The sequence below is a fragment of the Hibiscus syriacus genome, unplaced genomic scaffold (assembly GCF_006381635.1).
Source record: "Hibiscus syriacus cultivar Baekdansim isolate YM2019G1 unplaced genomic scaffold, ASM638163v2 tig00110893_pilon, whole genome shotgun sequence".
Taxonomy (NCBI): domain Eukaryota; kingdom Viridiplantae; phylum Streptophyta; class Magnoliopsida; order Malvales; family Malvaceae; genus Hibiscus; species Hibiscus syriacus.
This window is the reverse complement of record NW_024062901.1, coordinates 6,953,188-6,974,800: the sequence shown is the minus strand read 5'-3', so window position 1 is coordinate 6,974,800 and position 21,613 is coordinate 6,953,188. Positions and strand designations below refer to the sequence as shown.

General features: G+C 30.0%; 2 protein-coding genes across 2 annotated transcripts; both read left to right on the top strand.

Annotated features, from left to right (window-relative positions):
* Window positions 1–4,848: 4,848 nt before the first annotated feature.
* On the top strand, window positions 4,849–9,112 carry LOC120145079 (transcription factor TGA9-like). Its single transcript, XM_039158981.1, has 12 exons — window positions 4,849–5,222; window positions 5,299–5,399; window positions 5,617–5,690; window positions 5,810–5,980; window positions 6,763–6,801; window positions 6,883–6,942; window positions 7,031–7,108; window positions 7,237–7,285; window positions 7,534–7,805; window positions 7,890–8,111; window positions 8,706–8,848; window positions 8,919–9,112. Exons 1-11 carry the CDS (start codon window positions 5,167–5,169, stop codon window positions 8,844–8,846), a joined length of 1,263 nt encoding a protein of 420 aa, XP_039014912.1. The 5' UTR covers window positions 4,849–5,166; the 3' UTR covers window positions 8,847–8,848; window positions 8,919–9,112.
* Window positions 9,113–17,533: 8,421 nt separating this feature from the next.
* On the top strand, window positions 17,534–20,446 carry LOC120145735 (very-long-chain aldehyde decarbonylase CER1-like). Its single transcript, XM_039159491.1, has 10 exons — window positions 17,534–17,683; window positions 17,774–18,000; window positions 18,066–18,298; window positions 18,371–18,590; window positions 18,688–19,063; window positions 19,183–19,290; window positions 19,371–19,571; window positions 19,772–19,867; window positions 19,939–20,112; window positions 20,256–20,446. Exons 1-10 carry the CDS (start codon window positions 17,624–17,626, stop codon window positions 20,418–20,420), a joined length of 1,860 nt encoding a protein of 619 aa, XP_039015422.1. The 5' UTR covers window positions 17,534–17,623; the 3' UTR covers window positions 20,421–20,446.
* The last annotated feature ends 1,167 nt before the right edge of the window (window positions 20,447–21,613 follow it).

Here is a 21,613-nt window from a genome sequence, read left to right as displayed (position 1 = left end):
TTGGGTTACAGGTAGTCTGGTCGAATTGAGTTACACAGTTACAAGTTCAATCGGATAACAAACAAGCTATTCACCTTATCCTCGATCATGAAGCAGTCCGTAGCTCTCTGCACCTGGTTCGCATAATCTCCACTTTGCGTAGTCAGGCCTGGCACAATGAATTTCGATGGATTCCAAGAGAATGTAACACGGTGGCTGATGGCATCTCACGACTTACCCCCTCATAGCACTTCAAGCTATCGCTTCTCCATGCTCCTACAGACCCAATCAAGAACCTGTTAAAGCATAATGTGGAAGGCCCCCGTATTCTAGAGCTGCTAGACTTTAATTTCTAGTTTGCTTCTCTTTCAATTCAAAAGAAAATATTTTTTTCGTAATTTTTCTAAACCATTGATAACGTGTGCATACTCTACAACAGATATGCTTAAACCCTCAAGAAAGAACAATACTTGTTTTAAGTACTAAGACCAATTTATGGATTCTTTTATTTATATATTTTTAGGTTCAGACTGTACAATATTTATACAAATAGAAGTTGACTTTTTTTTTCAATTTCATAAAATCTGTTCTCTCCCAAAAATTAAGAGCTAATTATTCTAACCTAAAATAGAGCATAAATCATAATAAATACATAGGAACAAAAACTATATCCATGAAGTGTTTTCTCTATTTGATCCAAACTCTCCTTTATTTTAATTTTATTTGGAAAAGACTAGGGGTGTTCATTCGATTAAAACGGTGGCCGACCGAACCGAATTAACCATAACCGAATTAACCAAACTTTTTTTTTCTTTAACCGTTAACCGAACCGAATTTTTTTTCGAACATATTAACCGAACCGAATAAATTTCGGTTAATTTCGAATTAACCGAATTTTTTTTAAAATTTTCTAATTTATATAAAAATTAAATATTTTTTAATTCAAAAAAAGTTTATAATTAATTTAAATAATATATAATTATAAAATAAAAATTTTAGATAATTTTTTTAATTAATTAATATTGATTTAAGTTTAAAAGTTATTAGATCTTAAATTATTAATTGGGTTTTAAATGGTTTGGGCTTAGCCCATATGTTATATATAATATATTTAATATTTTTTAATTAAAAAACAGTTTACAAATAATTTAAATAATATATAATTATAAAATAAAAAATTTATATAATTTTTTAATTAATTAATATTGATTTAAGTTTAAAAGTTACTAGATCTTAAATTATTAATTGAGTTTTAAATGATTTGGGTTGAACCCATATGTTATATATAATATATTTAATATTTAAAATTTAATTTCGGTTAATTAACCGAATTCGAACCGAATTAACCGTTAACCGAATTCTCAAAATTTTCTTAACAGTTAATCGACCGAACTAATTCGATAACCGAACCGAATTAACCGAATTAATTCTATTCGGTCGATTAACCGAATTAGTTCGATTATTTGAACACCCCTAGAAAAGATCAGTCATTGGTATGATGAAGGGAATAATTGGTGGAAAGCATTTTTAGTTATAAAAGTAGGAGATGAGCATAAACATCAAAAAAATATATATATATCATGGCTTTTACTCAATAATGCTGCTCATAAATATCTTAATACCCTTCTTTATCAATTTGTTTTTATACACACAAAATGTAGCTTTCCTTTGTCCTTTTCTTTTTGGGTCAGACACACTGCAATTTAAGGGTTAGCCTTTTTGGATTTGGACATGCTTTGAGATGTAGGGTCCGAAGGCATAGAGATAGAGTTTGGGGTTGATGAGACATCATCTTATAATTTTACGGTAGAGATGTTAATATAAGAAGTTATAGCAAAAATTTGAGGATGCAAAATTAAAAAATTAATAGTACGAAATTAGATCATTAATAGAAATTATAAACAACATTTAAATTATAGGTGAATTTAAAATTTTTAGGAGATGAGATTGCATCTCAACGTCTCTCAATCCATCCCTAACACTTCAACAACGAGACCTAACCTAAATTTGAGGAAATTAAGTCCTTAATCATGAAGACATTGTAGCCTAAGTACCCTTCCCCTAAAGAAATGAATATTCTATTAAGGGAAAGGAATTAGAAATGTGGCAATTGGCATGGGGTTTTAGGTGATGATAAGGAGTGGAAGTTGACCCCTTTTCTTTATTACATAAAAAAATACCCACTTTGCGTGGCATCTAAAGATTCAAAATCCATTCTTATCCAAAAACAAAAAATAGAACTTTAGTATAAATATTTTATTTTTATTTTTTAATAAATCTGAGGTAAATATAAAATAATATTTGTTCAAAGATTATCAATTATTTGATTAGATTCGTCTCAAACTTTTCGAGACCCTGAGCGAAAGTTAAAAATAGACCCTTATAGAATGAAAATATATTCTATTATTTTAAACAATTAATTTAAATATCATAAAAAAATGATTAATCCTTTTCGACGTTAGTTTCATTGTTTCGTTAAGATAACACCTTAAATACGTCTACGAGATTAAAAAATGGAATGTGGGTATGAATTATGATATGGAGCTTGATTTTTAATAATAACTTAAAAAATAAAAAATAGCATATTATGTTATCGTTAGATTGAGATTGGATAAGACTAAGAGTTGAATATTTAGTAAATTGAAAAATGACATTTGTAAAAAAAAAGAGACAAATATGATTAAATTTAATTCAAAACTAAATGAATTAAGGAGAGAGATGGAGAAATGGATGATAAATTGAGAATTTTATGTAATTGGAAAACAATTAGAAGCCTTAATTATAAAGGTATAAATTGAGATTTAAAAAAATAGGGGCCTCAATTAAGATATAATTGAGATTGAAAAAACTCAGGGGCCTCTATTATAAAGATGGAAATTTAGATTGAAAAACTTAAGGGCCTCAATTATAAAGATAAAAAGTGAGATTGAAAAAAAAATTAAGTGCATCAATTATAAAGTTAAAAAATTGAGACTAAAAAAGTAGGGGCCTCAATTATAAAGGTGGAAATTGAGATTGAAAAAACTTAAGGGCCTCAATTATAAAGTTAAAAGTGAGATTAAAAATTAGGGCCTCAATTATAAAAATAAAAAAGGGATTGAAAAATTAGAGACTTTAACAATAAAGATAAAAAGTGAGATTGAATAAAATTAAGACCTCAATTATAAAAATAAAAAATAAATTTTAAAAATTAAGGACCTAATTATAAAAATAAAAAAAGATAGCCTTAATTACAAAGATAAAAATGGGGCATCTGAGCAATTGCTCAAGGTGCTTCCCTAATAACCGGCTCTATATTTGATAATGAATACTCATACTTTTATATATGCAATGTTTGAACTCAAAACTTAAAAAGATAATAATAATCCTTTAATCACTTGAATCTACGATCCAAAATTCATTCTTATCCAAAGATAAAAAAAAGTAGAAATTAGTAAGAATATTATAAAATATTCTTTAATGGAACATTTATAATATTATTGTCATATATATATATATATATATATATATATATATTAAAAGTATGATAGTAAAGGTATCAACTTGGTAACGCAGTGATCATAAAACTATAAATAGAATATAATTCAAGGAAACCCTTTGTGTTGGTAGTAGTAGCAGTTTGCCATATGAAGGGGCCAGTGAGAAAGACCAGGCGGTTCGGTTATAAAGTGAGAGTGGAGTAGGAGTCACTGATTCACTAGACCCCATCCTCTATCTATTTGGTGCTATTGCATATGTAAAACTGAATATTAGGCGAAAAAAATTATTTATTGATTTTGATTTAATATTAAAATTTTAACTTGATTTAATTTAATAAGTAATTTTATAATCTCTATTTAATAAAAAAATTTAAATAAAATTTGAGTTACAAAATAAAATTCGAATAACTCAAAATTTATAATAATCAGTTGATTAATTTTTAAGTATGAGTTGAGTCTTTCAACTTTACCTAATACATATACATATATATATATATATAATTATAAAAATCTGTTTCAATTTAAATTATTTAGTACCATAATATTATAATTATGGGTAAAATATATAAATAGTCCTTGCATTATATGATATTGCTTTGTTGAGTCATTCGACTATTAAAAGTTATAAAATGATCCCTGATTATAAGATGCTTTATTAAGCCCCTCGACCATTAAAAGTTACAAAATGTCTGTTCAACTATTTATATGTTCCAAACTCATCATTTTTCGTTAAAATTTTAACGATCTTTTGAGCTGGACATTAATTTGTTGATTAGATATGATAAAATCATATTTTCATAATGTCTACTGACATCGTCGTTGCTTTCAAACTCTGACTTGACACCATAATATTTTAAGCATTGTCTTGACAATATAATGTAAATGGAGAGTTGATCCACAAAATATAACTTAAACGATTATAAGATAAAATTTTATCATATCTTAGTCAACATATTAACGTCCAACTCAAACATCTGCCAATATTTTAACGAAAAATGATGAGTTTGAAACATATGAATAATTGGGTGACCATTATGTAACTTTTAATAGTCGGGAGACTAAAAAAAATAACGTCTTGTAATCGATGATCATTTTATAACTTTTAATAATTGAGAGACTAAACAAAACAACACCTATAGTCGGAAAATCATTTATATACTTTACCTTATAATTATTTACAAACAAATTTAAATAAAAACTTGAATAACTCAAATCAATTCAAAATGTATGAACTTAAAAAAATTAAATAAAATTTTAATTATAAAATAAGATTCATTAATTCAATTAATTTAAAATTCTTTAACCCAACTCAATTGGTTCTATGTCACTATCCCACATGCTAAAAAGACATAGCTTGAAGAGAGAGAGGTTAGGGCATGAGGGACAAAATTTTATGTAGCATGAGAAAAGAGTTTCTGATATTAACACGGTAGCAAGTGTGTTGTAATCAATCAGGTCGGTTTCTTCACGTTGAAGTAGAGGCAGAAAGTAGAGGAAGGAGACAGCCATGAAAGGATCAAAAGGTTTGCAAAGACAGAAGAAGATTTATCTGACAAAAAGACTGCTCCCCCTTTATCTTATTTCTATTTAGATCCCCCACCTTTCAACCGCAAAGCTTTCATCTTTTTTCTTTCTGCAACACAACATGTTTTGTTTTAGCTGTGTCTGGTTTGGACGATGGTTTTAAACTACCCTAAACAAGTCTTGCATGGCGAACCATCATCTTCCTTACGAAAACGGAATGAATGTTTCCACAAGTTTCATGTCTGTAATTTTCAATTCAATCCTCGTTCTTTTTCTTCTTTCAAAAATGACCTTCTATTTGTTTTCTGTGTTCCAGCAACCAAGAAGAGCCAGCCCTTGATTTCCGAGAGCTAGAAGAAGCCATTGTCATGCAAGGAATGAAACCAAGAGATGAAGAAGAAGAAGAAGCTAAAACAAGTAAAGATCTTTTTTTTCATTTAATTTTTTTTCTGACGCTTGCTAAAAGCACTTGATTGGTGTGAACCTACAAACAAAGAAATCTTCACCTGCCATGCCTACCAACATGTTCATTACTCACTCCATAACTGTATAAAAAAGAGAAGATATTGCTTGTAGCTTTGAAAAAATCCTCTGAGATTTTTCATTTTGGGATTCTCTGATGCTTTATTAACAGCAGGCAGAACTGCAGCAGGAGCTACTTTGAAGATGTTCCCTTCTTGGCCTATCAGATTTCACCATACCCCTATTGTATAGTCCCCTAATCCATATTTTTACCATTTTTTGACCATGTGTTTGGATTAAAAAAAAAGGTTTTTTTACAGTGTATCAGTTAAAAAGGGTTGTTTTTGTGTTCATTCTGAATCCAGGGGAGTTCAAAATCAGGAGGAGAAAGTACAGTTTCTTTTTCTTCTTCATATCATGAAGCTTTTGACCAACACCATCTTCATCATCATCAACAACAACAAGAGATGGCAAGTGATCCTTCAACAACACTGATTCAATCATCAGATGCCATTGCAAAAAATCAGCAAGACAAGGTCCTTAAAACTACAGTTCATCATGTTTAAATTAGTAATTTAATCCCCCCATTTTCTTTCGTATCCCAACAACTCAGGAAATTATAAAGTTGGTATCAGTTTTTGTCATTATTACTGTTTTGATCCTTTTCTTCTTTTCTGTATCTATGGTCAAACACCTTCAGAAAATCAAAGGGTACAGAGTTTTTCTGATTCCTGAACGATTTTCTAGTAAATATCTGACATGAAAAGAGAGATAAAGCTGAACACTTTGAAAAGAATATATATATATATATATATACACACACATATATTAGTCTTTTTTTGTCACTTCGGTCAATAGCCAAATACCTATAATTCACAGAAACAATGGCCGGTTTTGATGATTTTTGCTACCTGTATAACGTTCCTGATTACCAAATAGAAGAGCAAGTCTCTAATCACCATCAGCAATCTGGAACACTTCCCATAAATTTTGTGAGCTCTTCATGTTCTTTCAAAAGTTCTATTTTTTTATCGTAATTTCGTTTTAGAAGAAACAAATTCTGGTTTTGGTGTCTAAACTCGATTGTTTATACTTTATAAATTGTATGTCTTGTCAAATTTTCCAGCTTACCAAACAAGAGCGAAATGCTCTCATTTTCCTGACCAAGTCTTTGGTCTGTGCTTGATAAGAATCTTTTAAATCACCAACCGGCAACCACATCCCTTTCTTTTATTTATTATAATCAAATACGAAAATGGGTATCATTTCACCTCATTAAACTTCTGCAAATACATACCCTTTGTTTCTGATGTTGCAGAAAAAGGCTTCAACTTCTGAGAAACAGCTTCATGCCAAGGTTTTTTTTTCCTTTTTCCCTTTTAGTTTCTTCCTGAATAAAAAAGGAACTTTTTTGTGTTAAAATTGTTGGTTTTTGCAGACACTAAGGCGTTTAGCTCAAAACAGAGAAGCTGCACGCAAAAGCCGTCTTAGAAAAAAGGTAAAATCAAAACATTACATACAAAAGAAGAAGAAAAACATTTGCATGTAGTTTCTTACTTACGTGTACATAACAATGTTTAAAACAGGCATATGTTCAACAACTGGAATCAAGTAGAGTAAAGCTAACTCAACTTGAACAAGAACTTCAGAGAGAAGGATCTCAGGTTTTCTTTTATCTTTCTCATCATTATTCATCAATATATATATATATATATATATATATATATATATATATATATATATATATATATTTCTTTTGTATGCTTAGACTTTTGGGTTTTCTGTGTAATAGGGAATTCTATTGGCAAGTAATGGTGGTGCTGCTGGAAATATGAACTCTGGTAAGTTTCTAAGCAAAGAAAATTGATGTTGCAATATCATAATAAATAATATTTTTCATTCCAAGCAATGAACGCTTCGACGAACACGTGATTTTTTGTTAGGGTGTACGAGCCTAGAAATTTATATTAGAAATATAAATGTAAAATTATATTATTGATAAAAAATATAAAGAGAATACTTAAATTGTGCTGAAATTTGCAACCCTACGTGTAATTTGTTGAATGATTGATTTGGGAAGTTGGTGTAGGTGTGGCAATATGTGACATGGAATACGCAAGATGGTTAGAAGATGATGAGAGGCATGTGTCGGACCTTCGTACCGGGTTACATTCCAACCTCTCCGACTCTGACCTTCGATTAATTGTTGACGCTTACATTTCCCATTACGATGAAATCTTCCGGTTGAAAGGAATGGCTGCCAAATTAGATGTTTTTTACCTTTTATCCGGAATGTGGACCACTCCGGCGGAGCGATGGTTCCTTTGGATGGGCGGTTTTAGGCCGTCTGAGCTCATCAAGGTTTTCAAACCTTCCGAAATGCCATCAGTTTTTTCAGCTTTTAATGTCTCGTCCCATTGGTTTTAAAACCATATGTTTTCTCAGATGTTAATATCACAATTGGACCCGCTAACGGAACAGCAACTGGTGGGGATTTACAGCCTCCAGCATTCGTTGCAGGAGGCGGAAGAGGCACTCACTCAAGGCCTGGAACAGCTCCAGCAGTCTCTAATAGACACGGTTGCCAGCGGTCTGGTCGTCGACGGAATGCAACAAATGGCTGCTGCATTAAACAAGCTGGCCAATCTTGAAGGCTTCGTTCACCAGGTAACATTTTCACGTACGGTTGTCCCAGTATCTTCTCGATCCATATCTGATTATATGGTAATCCAAAATAACGTTACTATCTAGTCTATTTCATCTCATTTTGTTGTCTTGTATGATTTATCTTGTTTTGCGCCGCAATTTTATGAAAGGTAAACAGTCTTAATTTTAACCTATGATATCATACTACCATGTTGCTTATAAATCCTGCAATTGGACAATATATTATGATATTTATGGCGTACATGTTGAATTATGATGGATTTCGTGTTTGACCATTAATGTTAACAGGGGACATATTCAACTTTATAATATATAAATTGAATGCATTTGCAACGTCCACGGCCATGCCTCGTTGGTTTCTATTTTATTCATCAACCATCATTTTATTGGGTGAATTTGATGCTCTGACTTTGATGGTGTTAATGTTCATTTTCAAAAGGTGGTTTGATAATGATTATCTGTTGAAAGGATAACCCTAGCTAATTTCAACCGTTGATGAAAAATACTAATTTTTTTTTATATAATCATCTGTATTGGTTCTATTGATTGATGATTTGATATATATTTGTATCTCACTTTTATGTGATAATGTAGGCCGACAACTTAAGGCAACAAACCCTACACCAACTGCCCCGGATACTAACAGTCCGGCAGGCGGCATGGTGTTTTCTAGTGACCGGCGAATACTACGGACGGTTACGAGCGCTTAGTTCTCTTTGGGCATCCCGTCCATGAGGGTAACGTCTTTTATTATTTTATGAATTTAATATTCGAATTCGGATTTAAAAATATGTTTATATGATGTAGGAGGTTGATGGGTGAGGAACAGTCATGGCAAACAACAGAGTCGCAAATGGTACAACCATCACAGAGCCAATTCTCACACTTTTGATGATTTAATAATGAAAACGATATATGCAGCCATGCAAATTGGACTATATATGTGTTATATATTTCATCAAAGCTGCCTTTTGAGTTTAGAGGAGATGGGACTTTCTTTTCTTTAATTTTTCTAAATTATTTAAATTTATCCTATTATAACAATTGATTAATCGAAACAGTGAAGATGAGTGAAATGACTTGTAAAATTGTGGAAGAACAGAAAGATAACAATTGATTAGTCGCAAAAGGGTTCGTGAGTCGATTACGAGTGGGAAATGATGAGCACCTCCACAACATCCAAAATCGGTACCTAAGCGATTATATGTCATCTAAATATTGAAATTTACAAATTTGAACATACATTTAAATTACGATCCTATTAAAAAAAATTCGAAAAGGGTATTACTTCGTACGGAGAATTCTCAAAAACACACTTCTCGTTAGTTAAGCGTAATTTTATGGGTTACCCATACAAAAGATTGTTACCCTATTTTTAAATAAAAATACATATATTTAGTACACTAAAAATATTCAAATGCAAAAAGGAATATCATTTAGTACAGAAAATCCTCTAAAACACACTCCTAGTTAGTTAAGGCGTACTTCCATAGGTTCCTCTTACAAAGTAATATTACCTTAAAGATATTTACGACCGGATCTAACAAAATATACTTAACACTAAGTGTATATATAATAAAACCAAAAAAATTATAAATAATAAATAGTAAAAGATAAACAACAACAAGTAATATGTATACATAGTATTTTAAATAAAAGCAAAATACGTAGGTATGAAATAAAATATACTGCATGTGTATGTATTAAATATGTTAATTGGCCTAAGTACAATAATGTAAATATGACGAGTCCAAATAAAAGATTGTAAAAATTAAATTAAATGAACAAATATGTGATTGAATAGTAAAAAAGCCAAGTTAATGATTAAAAATGTGAAAATCAGCTAAACTACGGGAGACCTAAGAGGGATTAACCCTAGAAAAGGTGTCCAGAACGCAAATAGACTCCTAGAATAAAAAATCTATTAGTCTCCTCAAAATTCCCAATTTTTCAAATACCCATTAATAAAAAATTCTGATTTATTGACCGACTAATTTAAATTAATTATGGGGTGACTCTCCTAATCTATATTGCTCTATATACAATCGTCAGCATTCAGATCATTGACCTTAATTAAGAATTCTAGTGCATCATCCCACTAAACTAACTGGTTATTAGCTGTGGACAGTGATCTTTGATTGTGGGTTGGGTAGTTTTTCACTGGGGTAAATGAAGTTGGATAATATTATTTAGGGTAACTAATATTTTAACTATTTTTTATATGTCATTTAATGATTATAAAAATTCATTTAATCCATGTCTCAACGTTGTTAGAAAATTAATTGTGGAATGACAAAAAAACACAAATATATAAAATTTAATTATTAGATTGAAAATTATTAAAATATGATGAGTAAAATAAGAGGTAGATTAAAGTTATACGTAAAAAAATTAATTTTACTAGAGCTATTATTACATACGTTATCTTTATAATAAAAATAAATATTATCTTATAAATAGATTCGAGAGATTAGGTTTAAAAATCAAGAGGATAAGTCAAACTCTGTAAATCTCTTGTATTTGTTTTTAGTTTTAGATATCAGTAAAAAAAAAATTCTTCTTTGTGTATTTGTTTTAATATTTTTCATTTAAAATCTTAGTTTCTCGTTTTATTATGCAAGTAATTTATTTGTCTTTATCATGTTACAATATCTGTTAGGCTTAATTAGAAAACAAGTACTCAAATTATACTACTTTCTCTAAATAGTTGTCCAAACTTTCTTTCGATTCATCTTGGAGTCTAACATTACAAACGTAAGCAATTTAGGTGTTTCGGCCATAACGATCGTTAATTATTCCATTAAAAAACATATGTCATGTTTTGGTAATTTTAAAAAAATATTTAAAATTATTATTATTATTATTATATTTAAAAACCCAAAAAAATTGAAAAAACTTTAAAACCCCAAAAAACTTTGAAAACCCTAATTTCAACCCCTGAGCCCACACCGCCCATCACCCTTTGATGATGATGAACTTTTACCCGATGATCGATAACCCCATAAAAAGCCATCGAAACAGGAGCCAATCGAAGAGCAATCGACATGTATTCCCCAACGAACCTCGACGCTACAAATCGCGACCCCGCACGATCTCGATGACTAATAGGCGACAAGGATGATGATGTTTCATTAGGAAGATAGCAAGGACGACCTCGGCGGCGGTGGTCGTGGCTGACAAGAATGACATCGACGGACTAGTGTTGGGGATTTAGGATTTTTAGGGATTTGAGGCTTTTTTAAATTTAAGAGAAATTAGGGTTATTTAAAAAAAAAATAATATCAAAATATGAGACATGTCACCTAACGGAGTTTTTTAATGGACGTTACGATCGGGACACCTAAAGTGGTAACGTTTATAACGTTAGGTATATGAATGAATCGAAAAAAGTTTGAGTACCTATTTAAGAAAAAAAGATATAGTTTAAACACTTATTTTCTAATTAAGCCTATCTTTTATAAATCAATTTGAAAGATTCGATTTTGTTTAACAACATATCCGGAAGCATTCCCCAATTTAGAAGAATATGAAGGAGATTTGGCATGGAGCACTTCCAAACCATTATTTTTTTCAACCTCACCGACTTTCCCGAAACATCAGTTACTATCCCAAACTGTTTCATTCATTTTTGACAAGTGTGCAAGTATCAAAATGCCATGGATTCAGAAATTTAGTAACATTCAGGACAGCTAAAAGCATGGTGAATGAGTTACTGACTGCCAAATGTTGGAAGAAATCATACCTTTCAAGGTTCTGCTCAGGGAAGTATACCTGAGTATTTCCTTCCCTGGAACAAGTAATCATCACACGGTGTCCAATGATAAAGTTTTTCACTTAAGCACACCCATGCTGCATGTTGGGAGATGGGAAGCCGATCCTTCAAAAGTTGTCTCTACACAAGGTATGAATCAATTCAACAATTTCTTTTATATCGTTTTAAATGGATTAATGATCATCCTTACAACATTGTAATTAATAATTAGATTAAATTACGATCTTCGTTCTAAGTTGATCCCTAAACTTTTAAACATTTCAATTTCTTCCTTAAACTATGACTATCATTCTAAGTTAATCCTCAAACATTTGATCATTTCAGTTTCATCCCCAAACTATGATATTCATTCTAAATTATTCCCAAAACTTTTTAAACGTTTCAATTTCATCCCAAATTGTATTATATACTAATCACACCCCTTGTTAATAAAACCGTTAGGCCAAGTTGTATTATTATGTTTTTATAAAAAGTAAATTTTATGTTAAATTTTAGTTGAAACTTATTACACATTTGGATGAATTTGGGGATAAAATTGGAATATTCAAACATTTAGGGACCAATTTAGAATGCCAATCATGGTTTGAAGAGGTAATTGAAATGTTCAAAAGTTTAAGGATTAATTTAGAATGATAGTCATAGTATGGAGATGAAATTAGAATATTCAAAAGCTTAAATACCAATTTGAAATGAGGATCATAGTTAAGGGATATATGATTCAATTAACTCTAATAATTACAATTTTTTGAACTTTTGGTCTTTAAAAGTCCATCAATCACTTTGCATACAAGAAAATTTTGGTCCTTGAGCATTTATAGGTTCACACTTGGAGTAGTTAACAATAATGAATAGTTAGCTTCAATCCCCATCGATGTACATTCATTAAAGATTGAAATGTTTGTTCATGCATTCAAAACTATATATTATATAAAAATAAAAACAAAAAAATCTTGAAATATAGATAATTAAAATTGAGAAAGCATTCATACGGGTAAAATTGTCCCAATAAGTTAATCGGGTAAAAGAATTAGTTTATTTCTAAAATTAATTTGGAATCTACAATAAATGTTAAAGTATATGAAAAACTCGTCACGTACGAGTTCCTATAAAATATAATTTTTTACTAGAATTTTATCATGTCGAGGTGATAAGTTCTAATAAAAAATATATTTTATTAGGACTCGTCACGACGTGACGAGTTCCAAGTCATTGTAGCAAATGTTGTAGATCCTAAATTAATTTTGGAGATGTCTTAATGGACCAATATTTTTAACCGCTTGGCCTATGTGGTCAATTTTGCCGATCCGTACCAATGTATTGATATCTTTAATTTGAGTTAATTGCATCATATGTCCTCAAAGTATGACCCTCATTATAATTTGATCACTAAACTTTTAAATATTCTAATTTTATCTTTAAACTATGACTATCATTCTAAATTAGTCATCAAACTTTTGAATATTTTAATTTCATCCTCAAACTATAACCTTAATTCTAAATTGGTCCCTAAACTTTTTGAACATTCCCATTTCATCCCAAACTATACACATTACTAATCATATGTCTTGTTAATAAAATTGTTATACCAAGTTTTATTATTATATGTAAAAGAATCTTTTTTGGTTAAACTGGTTGAAACTAATTACATATTTGGATGAATTTGGAGATGAAATTGGAATATTCAAAAGTTTAGGGACCAATTTAGAAAGGTAATCAGAATTAAGGGGTGAAATTAGAATGTTCAAAAGTTTAAGGAATAATGTAGAATGAGAATCGTGGTTTAGGATGAAATTAGAATATTCAAAAGTTTAAGGACTAGTTTAAAATAAGAGTTATAATTTGGGAACATATGATGCAATTAACATCTTTGTCGGAACGATCCTTAAGACTTGAGAACGCATCTCAACTTATTTTGGGAAAATATTTGGGTTTTATTTAGAAAATGATTTTGGAGTCGTCATCGATCTTTGAGTTAGATAGGTCGAAAACTACCAAACGTATCTTTAACAATTTTTAGAAAAAAAAATCATTTAAAAGACATAAATTGACTAGAAATTTATCTTAAAAAGTTTATAAGTTATGTCTGGGAAATGGTAAACACCCCCACATTACTCAAAATTAATACATTTCGATTATATATCGTGTAAAATAAATCCAACGTTTCTCAATTTGGACTTTTCAATTCGGGGCTATACAATAGGAGGCCCAAATTTTTTGTCTTTATTGTTATGTGATACATGTGATACATTTATCTTCAATTATTATTTTTATTATTAGATTTTTATGACAAGTCAATGTCATATATAAAATATTTGTCCCATTAACAAATTCATGATTTATCGAATGTATTTTTAAAGAATTATTATTTGTTATATTGTCAGTGTAAAAAGTAATTTTATAAGTATTATTTAGATGATGTTAAATATAGTTTTGAACATATTTAAAAAATAATGGGAAACTAATTATTAAGGGTGTGTAAATTAACATGTAGCTATTAATGTGATTGTTAACGGGTGTAAATGTTATATTTTAAAAGTTAATTAATTTAATTGTGAAGATTAAACGATTTTGATTAATTGAATTAACCGAACTGTTAAAAATAACAATTATGTTATAGAATTTTTATAAATGATTAACAATCAATTTATCGTCATTAAATTATATATATATATATATATATATATATATTCTAAATACAATTCTAATTCTACCTAGATGGGAGAGAAAAGAGAACTTTAGAAGAAGGAATATAAATGTTTATAGTAGGTCTATAACTCATAATCTAAAACAATATAAGAAAACAAAGATAAATAGTCTGATCAACCGGTCAATATACATTACTCAATTATATATATATATATATATAAGTAAAAAAAATAATAATGATTTGTTTTATACGCAAGTATCTCTTGCATTGCACAAGTATACAAACTAAAAATAAATAAATAAATAAATAAATAATTTCAATAATTTTAATTTTTTTATTTAAATGCAATGTGTATAAATTAAAAAAGATTTTAAATATATATTATATTGTAATCGTTTTAGACTATTCAAAAAAATTCTTTATAACTAAAAATAAATAAATAAATAAATAATTTCAATAATTTTAATTTTTTTATTTAAATGAAATATGTATAAATTAAAATATATATATATTCAAAAAAATTAAATTGAAAAACAAACATACTAAACTATGTCAAATTTTAAAAATTATCCCTTTATATGGGCTAAAAGAATAAATTGCAAAAATGTTAAATTTTAAAATTTAAAATTTATTTTTATGAAAAATTCGATTTATAATAATTATATTATTCTAAAATTTTTTCTATAATATATTTCATTTTTAGTAGACATGATTTAAAAATAATTAATATAAACTATCCAAAATAAAAATAAAATCATTATATAAATTTATCAAGCAACTATTTTCTTTTCTATAGACAAAATAGCACACCTTCATATATATTTCAATTTAGGAAATAGATTGCCGGTATTAATCTAAGCAACATATATAAGAATTGCAGAAAAATTAATTGTTCAATCATGTTTAAATCCTCTAATTAATAAAAGAAAAATATCCCATTGACTAGAAATTACTAGATTGTCTAGTAAATGAAAAATTAACAAAAATAAAAATAAAACATGTAGTATTTCTTAATTTATTTATAAATTTAATTTTTATTATAAAATTCTTGATTAAATTGATTATAAGAATTAATTAGATTCATCATTTTTATTTAGTGAAGAGTTATTACAAGTAATTAGGACATTATATAAATAATAACTAAATGATGAAAATGTCAACAACAACCACAACAAAATCTTATTCTCATATGTAATGGGGTAGGGGAGGTAGAGTGATAGGATGTCCCCAACACTAGGTTGAGAGCAGTTTCCGTGGAAGACCTCCGATAGTCAGAAATTTAAAAATAAAGATAAAATATAATGCATGTATAAATAAATAAATAAATAAATAAATAAATAGTTGAACAGTCTTCATATACGCGTCTGTAATAAAAGGTAAACCTTGTAAATAAATCTATGTAATGATGAAAATGTCATTATGCTTAAAGCTTGATTAGCATGAAAGAAGCCAATAAATTAGTTATCAAATAGCAAAATGAGTAGTGACATTGGGTCCAAAGATCATATCAATGTGTAGCGTTCAGTGTGTACTTGTTAGTGTAACATCAATTTCCATCCTTCAAAATTTTGAATTTATCGAAAAGAAGAGAGATTTCATAGGGATAAGGGCCAGGTGGCGGTCCTTTGTGGCTTCGGCTCGTCTACTCAATCTGTTTCGTTACGTGTGAACCAGGAAAGATGTTAGTTCTCTCATTTTTCAATGTTTTCCACATGGGTCACAGGCTCATGGTGTACACTTGTTTTATTCACAACTTAAGATTTTGTGTAATGGGTAAATTTCTAAGATTTTTAGAGATTAAAAATAAATTTTTAATAAAAAAAAATCTAAAAAAATCTAAAATATATACTAACTTTAAATTTTTAAGAAAAAGGATTGTCCCGATCTATCCCTACTTAAATCCACCATGAAGCAACATCCTTCCTTTCAAGTTATTATATTCATACAAATATCTAAGCATATTAAAATAAAGAAACGATATTTGTTTATATTTTATAAAATATTTAATTTTATACTTTTAAGATTGTCGGATAAGTGAAAATAGATTAATGAAATTAACAGTATAAAATGAGAAGATATTTACTAAAAAATAAATAAGAAGATAATCTCAATCGTATCCTAAAAAATATTTAAAACTAAAAATTTTACATCAGATATAAGTGGTGTTAACACTAAAATAAATAATATAGATTATGAATGAGAAATGATTCACTTATATTAATATAGAATTAAATAAATTTTATACACTTTTATATTTTTTATGATAAATAATTTAATGAAAGCTACCAATTTATTAATATAATTATATTTATTTATTATATATATATATATATATACACCCTTTTGAATCAATATAATGCGTTCATAAAGTTGATCTAAAATAATAAATATTTTTAATTTACTTAAAACTTGACATGTATATAATGAATGAATAAAATATAAAAATTCAATCATTGAATTATTATATATTAATTATAAAAAAGTTGTGTGTGTGACCCGACTTAATTTTAATAGTATATTTTTAAAAGAAAATTAAATTTAATACTAATCTTATTTAGAGAGGAAGATATTGAGGATTTTAAGGAAAAGAATAGAGCGTTCCAATGAGTTTAAAACTTATAACTTAAAGGAATATGAGAGAATGAATATAAGTAATCAACTAATTAAATGTGTTTGCTCAATTTTAATAGTAATTACTAAATTTTGATTCAGTTGATATTATTATAATTGTAACATGTAAAACGAAGTAGGTTCGGGCTTGATTATGCATATAATATTATTTTTTCTGATAAATTTTAAATTTAATCATAATCGTATTTAGAGGAGAGAGGAAACTCTAGAGAAAGGAAGATGAATACTCTTAGTGGGTTATAATCTATGACCTAAGAATACATGAGAAAATTAAAAATGAGTAACTTGACCAATCGACCAAATATGTTTGATATGGTATCTTTTAATTTATATAATATTTTTAAATAAGTATATATTATGGTGAAAAAGAAGCAACAAAACTTTGAGTTTGGCTATATATAGGTAGATGTAGATCCTTCATCACAGAGTTGCAAAAGAGAAAAAAAAGAGTGGTGGAGAAAGATGGCTAGCAAACCAGGCATTCTCAGTGATTGGCCATGGCAATCAATGGGCAACTTCAAGGTCCCCTCTTTTATTTCTATCATCCTGATTTTATCAACATACATACCAAGTTCATATGAAATTGTTTTCAAGTAACATTTTTTTTTGCAGTACGCACTTTTGGTTCCGGGGGCAATCTACAGCACCTACATGTTCATAACCTGCAAAGATGAAAAGGAGAGGAACTGGTTCATGTTCTTGATCCTACCGTTTCTTGTGTTTAGACTGATTCACTATCAGCTATGGATCTCCTACTCTCGCTACCGAACCGCCAAAGGCAACAATCGGATTCTCGATAAGAGCATCGACTTCGAACAAGTCGACCGAGAAAGAACCTGGTATTTACTTACATGACCAAGTTTTCAAATTGTGATTATGGCAGCTGATGCATTGAAATTGGCAGGGATGACCAGATACTATTGAATGGACTATTGTTCTACGGGGCAGGCATAGTATTAAAGGATCAATTCAACATGCCCTTCTTTAAAGCCGACGGTACACTAATCATACTGCTTCTCCACTGGGGTCCGGCTGAGTTCCTCTATTACTGGCTGCACAGAGCTTTGCACCACCATTACCTCTATGCTCGCTATCACTCCCATCACCATTCGTCGATTGTCACCGAGCCAAACACATGTAAGACACTCACTTCCTTTACGAAAACTAAACTTTATCAATAGATTAAGGGTTATGTTCCGTTTTGGGCAGCGTTTACGCATCCGATGGTGGAAGTTCTTGCCTATTATGGGCTCCTTTTGATACCAACGTTGGTGTCGGTATATATCGGAAAAGCTAACATCGTCGGATTGTTTACTTACGTTACCGTCATCGATTTCTTGAACAACATGGGGCATTGCAACTTTGAGTTCATCCCCAAATGGGTCTTCACCATCTTCCCTCCTCTCAAATACATCGTCTACACTCCTTCGTAAGTCTATGCTTTACTTCTTTTTCTTTCTTGTTATACAAGTAAATCATGTTACTGCAACTTACAAGCTACGGTCTTTGCCTCTTTGGTATGATAGGTTTCACTCTCTACACCACACTAAATTTCGGACAAATTACAGTCTTTTCTGTCCATTCTATGATTATGCGTACGGCACCGTGGATGTATCGACAGATACAGTGTACGAAACCGCACTGAAAAGAGCCGCGGAGTCACCGGACGTCGTTCATCTCACTCATCTAACCACGCCAGACTCCATTTACCATCTGCCGCTTGGATTCCCTTCATTGTCGTCCAAGCCCCAAGCTTCCAAATGGTACCTCCTCTTCATGTGGCCTGTCACCGTCTGGTCTATGCTCTTGACTTGGGCTTTCGGCCATGCCTTTCTTTCGGAACGAAACGCCTTCAAAAAACTCAAACTTCAAGCTTGGGTCGTTCCCAAATATAACATGCAGGTAAGAAATATAATAAAGGTTTTAAATAGCAGTCCACCGTTGGAATAACAATCATTATATAACCATGAGTGTCATATGAGACCGTTTTAAACTTGTATGGTATACGTTTCTACCTACAGTATTCTTCAAAATGGCAAAGAGAAACTATCAGTAAATTGATTGGTGATGCCATTCAAGAAGCAGATAAGAAAGGAGCTAAGGTGCTGAGTTTAGGCCTTCTGAATCAGGTATGTTCAAATTGTTTATGTTTATTTTTTCCCCAAAAAACTTTATAGATTTAGTGAATGTATCGTTTTAAACTATTCAGCGTGAAGAGTTTAGCAGAAATGTGGAGATTTATATGAAAAACAACCCTCAGCTTAACATCAAGGTTGTAGATGGAAGAAGTTTAGTTGCAGCAATTGTTCTAAACAGCATTCCTAAAGAAACAACACAAGTTCTCCTCAGAGGCAGAATTTCCAAGGATGTTCATGTCTTGGTCCAAGCATTATGTCAAAAGGGTATCAAGGTAACTTTGAAATTCCTTTCAGACAGCCACATACTCGGGAATTTATAAAATATTAAATTCTAGGAATTCAAAAATATATTATCAATAGAAAATACTTAAATTATTCGCTAGTTGTCTCGGTCCATTCCTGCCTGGAGAAATGTATGATGAAAGCATTAAGTTTTGAGAGTTTTGCACTTAAGAATTTATATGTTGAGCAGGCTGTGACAGTGCAAGATGATGAATACAAGGAGCTGTTGAAGTCCAATAACAAGATTGAGAGTAATTTGATTCTTTCCAAAACTTATGATATCAAGGTATTTTAATTATAGATCACAACCCATTTTCCTAGAGTGTTTTTTGTAAGTAAAAGACTATATTTTTGCAGGTATGGTTGGTGGGAGATGGACTGACAGATAAAGAACAGTCAAAGGCACCCAAAGGAACATTATTCATTCCGTTTTCAATCTTCCCGCCGAAGAAAGTCCGAAAAGACTGCTATTACCACTCTACACCAGCTATGATGGCTCCTGCATCGTTGGAGAACATGAACTCTTGTGAGGTTAGTAGTAAATACAATGGTCCAAAAAAATTTATACTTTTTTCAATGAAATGTATATGCAAATTTTTCTATTTTTTATTTCTTTAATATATTTAACTATATTTAATAATTTTACATAAGATCCTCCGTTTATTCTCGTGCAGGACTGGTTGCCGAGAAAGGTGATGAGTGCGAGCCGTGTGGCCGGGATCGTTCATGCCTCGGAAGGGTTCGATGTGAATGAGTGTGGTGGCACCATATTTAGCATCGACAAAGTTTGGGAGGCCAGTCTTGAGAATGGATTTTGCCCCTTGCCAATCCCCAGTTAATAAAATGCAGAATTGCTTATGGGAAATCATGTTGGTGTAGTATTAGTACTAGTACTTATATGTGGGCAGTAACTCTCATCTTGCTCGTGTGTCACCAAGACCCAGCTTTCCTTGTGAAAATGGGAATAAATTATCTTTAATTTATTAAATCTAAATGATCAATTAGTTCAGATTAAATATTATATAAATCTATTATAAAAACGATCTTTTTCAACTTGATTTACTATATTCGTAGTATCACGATTCAAATTCATGACCTTACTTCAAAATCTAATTTTTCATCGATGAAATCGTAGCATATTGGTTATAAAAATGAACTCCCTAAAAGTATCCACACAAATAAATACCCCAATCCGTTAATCTTGAAGACAAATGTATGCGTTAAAACTCTTCTTCAATGCTAGCCAAAAGTGTTGAACCAACAAATGGCTTTGGTGAATCATATTTATTACTTAACAATCAACCAAAGAAAGCTCCTCAAATTATAAACATCCAATCGAATAGCAATTAAGCGAGCCAATGATGATAAAAGGATGAGCTAGGAATTGTCATGCCGTGATCGCTTTTGATTCATCCAAGAGTTTTTCTTTTTAATCTGAGTAGAAAACTTGCCGATACAAATCAATAACTCGAATGATATAGTTTTCAAGAAACAAATTACCGAACAACTAATTAGTCTAGTGAGATAGAACACTGAATTTCTTAATTAAAAGATCACATGTTCAAATCTTAACATTATGAATAAATTGAGAAAATCGTTTTATAATAATTCTCTCCGGAATTCAATACGGATCGATTCCATATATTAGAGACATGGGTTTGCATCCAACAATGGTGCATACTGGAAAAAAAATAAGATTTTTGTGGGATTTAAGAGATGGATGAGCTTCCACTCTATCCTTGATTCAATTCATGATTTTAGAATCATTTCTTTAGTTGTCTCTTTCAAATATAATGATTAAAAATTTCAAAAGTGATTATTATGTGTTTGAGTCGATTCTTATTTTCTAGGTATCAATATCAATACTCTAAATATTAGTATTGATATTCGTTGAACAATACATTCTAAGAATTTGTAAAGTAGATTATCAATACTCTCCATAAATCATAGATACTCATCCTTAAGATATCGATACTTAACATAATCTAAAATTTCCAGTAAAATATTTTTATATTGATGCTCATAATATAGT